The sequence below is a fragment of the Salvia splendens genome, chromosome 7, assembly GCF_004379255.2.
Source record: "Salvia splendens isolate huo1 chromosome 7, SspV2, whole genome shotgun sequence".
Taxonomy (NCBI): Eukaryota; Viridiplantae; Streptophyta; class Magnoliopsida; order Lamiales; family Lamiaceae; genus Salvia; species Salvia splendens.
This window is the reverse complement of record NC_056038.1, coordinates 29,903,807-29,914,186: the sequence shown is the minus strand read 5'-3', so window position 1 is coordinate 29,914,186 and position 10,380 is coordinate 29,903,807. Positions and strand designations below refer to the sequence as shown.

At 40.5% G+C, this 10,380-nt stretch overlaps 1 protein-coding gene and 1 long non-coding RNA gene across 2 annotated transcripts; both read right to left on the bottom strand.

The window, feature by feature from the left end:
* Positions 1-2,990: 2,990 nt before the first annotated feature.
* Positions 2,991-3,428, bottom strand: LOC121810702. Its single transcript, XM_042211450.1, has one exon. The coding sequence runs from the start codon at positions 3,426-3,428 to the stop codon at positions 2,991-2,993; it is 438 nt and encodes a 145-aa protein (XP_042067384.1).
* A 729-nt stretch (positions 3,429-4,157) lies between these two features.
* Positions 4,158-5,458, bottom strand: LOC121741596. The gene is made up of 3 exons (XR_006037909.1): positions 5,376-5,458; positions 4,665-4,693; positions 4,158-4,192 (listed from the first exon to the last, which is right to left on the bottom strand). It is a non-coding gene; the product is annotated as an uncharacterized LOC121741596 (long non-coding RNA).
* Positions 5,459-10,380: the final 4,922 nt, after the last annotated feature.

The window sequence follows — 10,380 nt, the reverse complement described above, 5'->3', positions numbered from 1 at the left end:
CATAGCTTTCTATCGAAGTGAGAAGTCATCGACTCTTGATTTCAATATAACCAACAATTTTCGTCGGTGCCCTTGCAAGCAAATTTGTAGCAACCTTGAACCACAACCACGCCTTTGTCGTCAACATGTCCTACGACTACGCTGGATACCACCATCGTAAGTACAATTTCCCTCAACCCGTGCAGCCGTTTCACCCCTGCCACACCCGACAGCCCACTTGCTGGGACCCACCTCGGACCCGTCGGAGACAACCCACTTGCTGGGACCCACCATGGACCCGTCGGACCACTGCATATCAGCATTCTTCATCCTATGTGCTAGATATGTACTCGCCATCACCGCCCAAGCGCCGACCTACCTGTTGGGACCCACCTGTCTATCGAGAGACACCAAGGCAACACCCCTTCAACGAGGTCTCGGTGTATGATCAGCCGTTGGCCCCTGTCCCTAACTCATGTTGGAATCAACCTTACACGGCGCGTGACACAGCAGTGCCGCTGCACACCTTTCCCAGAAGGTATTCCGTTAGAGGGCCCGCGTCTTAGCAGCCTCGTTCAGCAATCATAGCGGAGGACCCGATTAATGCAGAGTCAGATCACTTGTTGGAGGTATGGGACAGGAAGGCAACTCATGTCGATGCCACAGGTCACCGGATGAGAAAATTCAGATCATTATCGCAGCCCGATCAGCCAGATGTTTCTTCGTCGCGCCGGACGCTAGAATGCCCTCCATCGAGAAATACTATGGCTTCTCGTGGGCAGTCGGGTTTATACCCCAATGTCTCATTGGCTCCACCACGACACAGCACCACCGAGTCTACAAATCTTAGTCCGGATTTCCAACCACCTCAGGGAAACCGATCGATCCAGCGACGACCGCTCGTATTTCAGCAATCGGATCAACCTACGACTCGCCAGCCTTCATGTTTGGAATCACCTCTAACAACAACCATTGCCGCAAAGCAGCCCGACCAAAATTACCAACCGCCGCTGCCCCAATCAGATCGCCAGCCGCAGCGGCTGAGTCCTTCACCGCTTTTGGAGCTGGTACCCTACGCCGCTCCGGGACCTTTCCAGCCCCTGTATTCACTGCCCGTGACAGCACCATTTGCAGTGTCTAATCTGCATCCACAAGCTGCTATCCCGAGTTCAATGAAGAAAAAATGGGTAACGAATATACAAGAAAGAGAAGAGATGATGGAGATTGAGAATATTATAGTTGAGAATAAGGCTGCAATTGAGATAACAAAATCGGACCTTATAGTAGAAATGGATGAGCTGGGATTAAAGTCTAAAGAATTGGGTAAGAAATGAGATGGTCCTTACACGAGTTTGCCCATAATGGCTTGTGTCTATATGGATTTGAATGTAGGTGATGTTACAAGTATGATTCATCGACCAACATCGTTCGACACCGATGCTAGGTTGATTCCTCCGCGAAATAACAAGCCGTATTTGCGCATTCATGGATGTGTGGCAGAGCTTTCCATTTTAGCATTGAATTTGGATGACCACATCAGTCCGCCTTTGTTGATTTTTTACGGAGGTGACGAAGAGAGACGCTCAGCTGTTCGGTGTGTGTTTGATCCAGGAGGAGATGTCTCGCCAAAGTCGGCTTTCAACTCTCTTTGTTGCTTCGTGGTCCCCACCTTGAGGATAAGGTGGATTTCAATCATGTGGGAGTTAATACGATCATCCTCTACATATTATTAGGGAATATCCATAGGATATTATTCTATTTAGTTAATTGTGATTCAATTATTAGGGAATATCCATAGGATATTATTCTATTTAGTTAATTGTGATTCACCCTATCTTTCTCATATTAGTTTAGATATGATTAGATTTGATTTACAGTATTCCATAGAATATCATTGTATCCCCACATATTATATATATGTGGAGTATTTGCATATGATGGGTATGAATGAATAGATCTATGAAAATATTATTTTGGCTCAATTGAATTGTGCATCAAGAAACCACGTTACCCGCTGCCGACGAGAATCTCTCTCGCGCCCAGCACCCCCTCTGTCGGACGTCTTCGCCGGCCCAAACCTCTTGGGCGCTCGACGACTACGGTCTTGTTTCTTGATTGTGTGTGGAATTCGAACGTTAAGGAAGGCTATCCTTAACAATATGTATCAATGAATTTGTGAAAGTGGCCTGAATATGTAAAGTTCACCAAATATATAACTTAGACAAGAAAACGAACAAGATAATTGATGATTGTTGGGAAATTTTTTGTTACGTACTACGTACATAAGAATAGCTGGAAATTAGTTTCTCTTGTCTTTTGCGGATGATTCTAATAACCTTAATTATTAATAGTTAGAAATTCATCATGAAGAAGCTGAATTATGGAGATGAGTGAATGATTATTGAGTGTTATTCAATGTTATGATGCACCTCTTCAATATTATGATTGAAGTTTAATAAACTCGAGTTTTCAGCATTTTCTTCTCAACATGCAAATCCACATTCCGACGTTGTCTGTAAATGTTAGTTCATTGTTTGGGCCTTTGATCAATTTTCTCAAGTAAGCCCAACTTCCCAAATCCCGCAAGTCTTTTTGCCAACTAAATATAATTGGGCCGATTTCGTTAAAAAAGAAAAGGAACCCACTTGAAATTTAATAATAATGAGCTGCTTCTTAATCTTATATGAGTATAACAATGAAATGTGAATAACAAAATGCACATCACACACAGGAATACAGGATAACTGTTTTTTATATAAATGAGAATGCGGGCGAGATGTGCAACAGAGAGGCCGCAGAAAGCACGAAAAAAGTCTCGAAAATAAGCAAGAGTCATTTGGCCAAAGACAACCGTCTACGAATCCATCACATCGAGTAAAACAAACTAGCCAAAGGCAGCTCAAGAGGATCGCCAAACAACAATAACTGTTTCTTAAATTCGCAGACAGTGAGACAGAAGTAGTGTTTTTAAAAACAAGAAAATACTTACTCCATATGGTTGTGGGGGTGGTTTAGTATAAGTCGAGGATATTATCAATAAAACGGTTGCATAGAGGGCAAAAACTTCTGTTAAACCACAAGTCCCTCGAACACTCCCTGCAAAAAGTGTGGCCACACGGTATCAACGCACTTCCCAAACTCTCTTCCTCTATATGAATATCTCTATCACTCTCCTGCAATACTCTCTCCAACGACACCGGCCTCACACCCATCTCACATTCTCGAGACGCCCTCCACTGCCTCTCCGCGGCCATTGCCTCCACTAGAGTCACACTGGGCGGAATCGGGGTTGGATTTTCGACGACTTCACTTTGATCCGGGCACAGTGGAGGAGGATCATCATCGGTGGTGGTGCCGCCATGTCCCAACGTCGGACTGCAACAGGTCAGCGTCAGCCTCTTCAATCCCAGTCGCTCCTTGAGACTCGGCCTTCCCGACGCTCCGTCCATGCTCTCAATACTTTCACAACTTTTTTTTATTATTTTTGCAGTGAGAGGCGTTAAATAGTCATAATGGAATTCAATAAGAATTTATAAAACTAGATACTACGTTTATAATTTATCAAATAATATTATTTTTATTATGAATAATAACATAATTTTATAATAACTAATGATATTAAATTGTGTTATTTGTATCATACAATCTATTAATAATTTATTAATTATAAGATGATTCATCGTAATATATTATATCAATATATAATGCTACACACTATTAAAGCATGTTAATTATATAAATAAATAATGCTACATACTATTAAAGCATGTTAATATGAGTAATATTCAATTAAATTGTCATAATTAATTATCATATTATGATAAGTAAATTAACCAAATTAAATTAAATTATTAATGTAATCACATACTATTATATAAATTATTTAATCAATTAGTTCATTTTGCGTATAAATCAGGATAGAAAACACGGTTAGGATAATTAAAGAAGCGGGGAAGAAAGAGGGAAATCAACACAAATCGACCATAGCTCGAAACAAATGGGAATAGCTCGAATAAAATCAGAGTATCTCAACAATCAACAACTCAAAAGATGGATATTATCTCAGCGATACAAGATCTCAAAAAGAAGGACAACTACTTAGCGGAAGCATTTGAGAGAGGGAATATGCCACGTGTGAAGACATGACACATTCTAGACACTTAAATTTCTTCAACGGTCTTGCTCAACACCCATCGCACCCGTCACGCTCAACCTGCACATTTTTTAAAATAAATGCAGAGCTGAGTACTTGATGCACTCAGTGGACTCATGCTGAAAACATTTTATAAAAAGTATTTATCATGCCACCATTGAGTGACCTTGGGGTTTTAATTTTAGAAATCGCCCAAGACACTAAAATCATTTCCATCATAAAATTTGGTTGATCAACCATTTTCCCATAGCTGTCTACCATATCTGATCCATTGATGACAAGGAATGTGGCAACATTCCAAGTCACTAGACCGGCCGACCCCAAAAGACGGCTCACGATCTCCATAGGTGTACACTAGCCTGAATAGGGACTCACTCCCTAGACAGACCCGAATTCGATTATCCATTGATGACAAAAGCCACATCAGATAGGTTCCATAGAATAAAACAAAAACGGCATGACAAATATTCATATCATTTTCACATAAAAAAATACACTTAGGGCATTGCCCTTATTTAAAAAGAAAACTCACCTCAAACGCTTAACTCCTCAAATACATTCCTGTTCCAACCGCAACAACGTGCACAAGTTCACCATTTTAGAAATAACGTGATGTGCACAATTAAACTTTGCAAAATAAATAAATTTAACAATGCATGCATCTTAAGTGTGTGCTCAAATTATCCTTCATTCTCATTTAATAAAACAGAATCATCAATTAAACACGCAACCCAAAAGTCCTCAACCTACTAAAACTCTCGGTTCTCACTAAGTATGACCAAAGTATGTAAATTTCCAACACATAAGTCATCTAGCATTTAATATTAATTAAACCTAAAGGAAAAGTCAAACAAATGTACCCCCAACACTGCACGTCAATACTCCCAGCCACCAACATATTTATATTCCTTATCCAACACATATATGTATAGTAGTACATTCCCAATTCTCCACTGCTCTCGAAAACAGAAGAGCAAAACTAAATAAAAGAATTTTAAAAAAACATATACATACTCCCTCAAAGCACGTACACTGCCAATTCCACTACATAAAACCAATACATTTTAATAAAGGGGATGGAATGAAAAGAAATTATATACTTCCTTCTCTAAACTGTCGAATATTTCCTCTCTCTCTACAACTCTCCCAAAAGATTTCAAAATACAGTATCAAATTTCATGTGGGTGAACTAACATGAAAATGAAAAATGCCATGGAGAAAGAAACGTGGGACTTGAGTATACCGGAATAAATTTGTGAAGCAAAACTCTGGAACTCACGGCTGCCCTACTCCTTTTGCTATCTCAAAATTTGGAAGAAAGGTAAAAATATGTGGAATGGTTTGGGTATATATATATATATATATACATATATATATATATATATATATATATATATTCCCATATAAATTGTAGATTTGAAACTGATATGGAGTAGTTGAGATATATAATAATTCTGTGGAGATTTGGTTTGTTGGAGAGATTTTAGGGAATGGAGATATGGGGTAATCGTTTGGTGATAAGGTTTGAAGAAATATATTTAACCAAGTAGTTGACTACAAATTTGGAATAAATAATTAATTTTTTTTCTTTTTTAACGGGGTGTTACATTATATCTATTAATTGTATTGTCATAAATAAGTAAAATCATATTACTACTATACAGTTATAACTGTATTAGAAGTTTACATCCAGTAAAAAGAAGCTTCATCTATATTAATGGTTGTAGTAAATATTTAAAAATATAAAAATAATATTATAAAGATAAATAAATTATTGAATAGATTGTGACTTTTAATTTCATTTTATGATCAACTTGAAAGCATAATTTGTCAACTAAACCAAAATACTCACTAAGTATATTGAAGCTCTCATTGCTTCAGTTCACATAAAATCAATTGAATTTCAAATTGAATTTTTTTAGGAAATTTAAGTTCAATTGAAAATTTTAATTATTCAGTTAAATACGATATTTTCGTTCAATTGAATCCTTATATAATTTAATTACATTTAAAAACTACAATTATGAAATTTAAGGATTAATCATATCCCAAATGAAAAATAAATTCAATTGAATTAATCTCAGATTTTAATTGCCATTATAATAGTGTATGACAATAGCAGTGTATTATTAACATTAGATTTATTATAATTAATTTTTAAAAAATATTAAAATATCATATGATTAGTATAATATCGTGTTTTGATATTATCTAGTGATCATATGATAACTCGATATTTTATGATTACAAAATAATTTAATATGGACCACACAATTTTATAATCTAGTGGCTAGAATTAATCTCTCTTTTTTCTTAGCATTTAAATATGAAAAGCGTAAAATACAAGAAACTCAAGGTTATACCATTTCAATCTTATATGGATTTCACTTTCCCTCTCCTAAAATATTCAAAATTTAAAATTTGATATAACTTTTTAAATATAAATTATTATTTTTAAAAAAATATATCAAATTAAAAATAATTTTATGACTATTCCAATTTCCAAATGATATGGTATTATATCAAAGAATGAAAAAATAATATTATAAAGTTTATAAAAAGATATGGCGATGGGTGTTTGTTGTTACTATTTTATTGAAAAATGATACTTTTGGTGCATAAATTATACTTCATTCGTCCCAATGTAGTTGAATCGTACTCCTTTTTGGATTGTCCCAAAATAGTTGAATCATTTCTTTTTTTTAGAAGGTCATAATCTTTGTACTCTCTTTCAGTAGCTCTCTTTAGAATGCTTTTTGATAGAATATGGATTGGGAGTTGGATCTGTCTAATGGTTAGTGGATGTGTATGATTGTTTCAGGTGCCCCATTCAAGAAATATGTGTCTATGCGGGAAGAGTGGACTCTTAACAACCTATACATTAATCCTGGTGCACTTGTCTGAATCAGTTTTCTGCTTACCACCTTCTTAGGCCATCCACAATAGGAATAGCCCAGCAATAGCTCAGCCATAGTCTAGCCACTGCCACATCATCAGCACTAAAAATCCTCTTGCCACATCATCAAAACAAGCAAATAGCCCAGCAATAGCCTAGCCATATAATATCCACATCACTATTAACAAATATATACAAAATAAAATAATTAACAATCACACAATATACGAAATTTAATTTACGAGACATATACGGGAAACATTAATAATACTATTAAAATTTTAAAAAGTACAATAATTTAAAAAAAGTACAATAATTAAAAAAAATTAAAATAATTTTTAAAAAAGTACAATAATTCACTCCTCGTCGCCGTCGTCGTCTCCTCCGTCGCTGTCGCCACCATCGCCTCCGCCTCCGTCGCCGCCGCCTCTACTCCCGTCAGCTTCCCTCCGTGCCGCCTCCAAATCCTCCTGCATGCTCAGGAGCAATGTTTGAAGCAAACTCTTCTCCACGGGGTCCACCGCCGCCCGCCATTCGGCCATCGTCTTGACCATCTGAGCGCGCGTTTGTTGACGCGCGAAGAATTTGAGATCCGCTGTGGATTGGCCAAGGGGGGATGCCGACTGGACCTCCTGTGAACCCCCGGTGACCCCCCTCGCCTCCCGTTGAGCCCGCCTGTGCCCAACCGGGCGAGTACGGCGAGCAAACGAACGAGGGGTCGGGACCTCCTGGGCCGTCTCAGGGAGGTCGTGGGAACCACCGCTACTGCCGCTGAAATCACCGGAATAGTTCAACCGTTGCTTCTTCGGCCAGCCAGAGTCGACACCTACTCGGAACTTCTCGGAGTCGTTCAGCACAAGATAGCAGTTCCAGTAGGTGAAGTCCTTGTACACCCCCCTTCAGGGGGAAGGCTTTCTCCGCTATCCTCCTGCAGTCGTCCTCCGTTTGCCCACTGCTCATCATGCGGAGGGCGTTGGTGTACAAGCCCGAAAATCGGGAGACCGCAACCCTGATTCGGTCCCACCCCTTCCGGCAATCCTCCCCATTGTGTGGCCTCCCCTCCGGGCAAAAACTCTGGTAGGCTGCTGCTATCTTGCCCTACAAGTTGACGATCCTCTGGTTGTTCGAAACGAGAGGATCGTCGCAAACACTCACCCACGCCTTGGACAGCGCGACGTTCTCCGCGTTAGTCCACCTCATCCTACCGAGTTGTCGTCCTCACCCGGCTGCGAGGACTCGCCGACCCTTTTCCCCTTGCCTTTCTTCTTTGGGGCGCCCCGACCCCGCCCTGCGCCCCCCGTTTGAACGGGAGCATCCGGAACACCGGAAAGATCTAACCCCAAGTCATCGAAGGAGAAAGTGTCAAACTGGGCCGGAGGCGCAGCCTCCGTTGGCGTCGATGTGTGCGACGAACCAGTCGAAAAATCAAAACTGGGGCGATAGACGTCCCCCGGCGTCCCCTGTGTCGCGGGCGTCCCCTGCGTCGCCGGTACCCCCCGGGCATCATCTGCATCCCGGGTGCCCACCCCGGCATCTGGACACTGGGTGCCCACCCCGACATCGCCGGAAACGCCCCCGGCGGACTCCCCCCGCTGGTATCCCGGGCATCATCTGCTGCCACGGGTACATGTTGTAGTATGGGGGCATCTGACTCCATCCACCTCCCACGGGGATCGGGGGAGTTTGAGATCCGCTACTCCCTGAAGTAGGCTCGTTGTTGAAATCCATTTACCGTTGTTGATCTTGTACAAAAATTTATATAGAGAGAGTACTCGTTAATACAAGTGGTGCGAATGAAAATGACATGCAAGTCGCGTATATATAGTGTTTCGGAAACAAAAAAAATATTAAAAATTCGCGCTAGGCGATCCGGACGCTGCAATAGCGCTAGCGGATCGCCTAGCGCACCGTCTAGCGCCGCGGAACCGCCGAGCGCTAGGCGGTTTTTTTTCGCGAAATCCGCTAGGCGGCTGCAATAGATCGCCTAGCGCCGGCGCTCGGCTAGGCGGTGCGCTAGGCGCTATTGTGGATGCTCTTAGCCCGAATTAGACATTATCATTTGTAGTTCGATGAAAAATAACTCTTATTATTGGATCAACCCCCTTCTTGTTCTTCTTATTAATATGTCACCTAAGGCTAAAATTATACAGGTCCCATCCAATTTATGTGCCCAACAGCCGATAAAGTGAATCACACCTTATTGCTGGAACTCGGATATCAAGTACTAGTATAAATGTGAGTTTTGTGGCTGTCTCACAGAGTTTGTAATTTTTGTGACCTCAGCTAGTTTACCTCTCAAGTCCCTTCTCCTCTGGATTAATTTGTTATCCCTGAATAGGCTTGAAACACCACTGTGCACACTCCATTTACATCGTTTGGTAGCTCGTACACAAATCTAGCGACCCGGTAAACATGCTTCTGGTTTCCTCCCTACACATACTACTATCGGCGAGATCTTGTAAACACAATCAGCAGGTATTAGGAAATCAGTTTTCGCGATTTTGCTGAAAAGGTTGTTTGTGTCCACTTTTACCCTCGGCATTCTCCAATCGAAGCATATTTCGCCCCCTTCCGGCCACAATTTTTGTAGTCGACGCCGTAGATCGCGTAGGTCTGACTCCAATCCCGGCCGGTTTTCCCCATCTGAGTTTCAATCAATTGGCCATCCCGTTGCCAAATTCAGCACTCAATTATTCCAGATCCAAACAAGGAGAGATTTAGATTATAGAGAGAGAAACAAGTGAAAGTGTGCAGTGATGGAGAGAGGAATGATGAAAGCGGAAAATGGTGAGATTGAGGGATTCTACGGCAATTTGGTCGTTAGAAGCCGAAGGAGGGTTAGTTTAATTTGTTTTCAGGGCTTCTCCAACTAAACCAAACTATAGAAATTGGTCTGTAATATTTTGTTGGGAAACAACTTACAATCCATCCACTCAAGAAAAGCCCATTATCCACAAATCTCTGAGTGTAGAGTCTATTTTTATTTTCTGAGAAATACATGAATAATTTATCACATGGTTGGGATGAAATGTAATTTTAGAATAGTTTTATTTTTTTATGAATAAATAAATCAAATAGAACCAAAACCAAACGTTTACATTATACAACCGGGCATACCCGAGGAAGTACAAGAGAAATAGCCACAAGTTGGCTAATACAAAGCAACATGGTAAAGACCAAGAAACGAACAACACGGGGCAAGCCCCCAAAAGACTATCACAGTTCAAGTCACCCATCTAAACCTAGAGTGGGAACTCCCTAAGGGGAAAAAGAGTACACTGATTAGTGACTCAAAGTGCGTCTATTACCAAAACATCCAAAACCTGTGAACTCCATCATCTGTCTGGAAGGT

Bases quoted from the DNA above. Each gene is read 5' to 3' on its own strand.
- LOC121810702 (XM_042211450.1), bottom strand. From the start codon at position 3,428: ATGGACGGAGCGTCGGGAAGGCCGAGTCTCAAGGAGCGACTGGGATTG.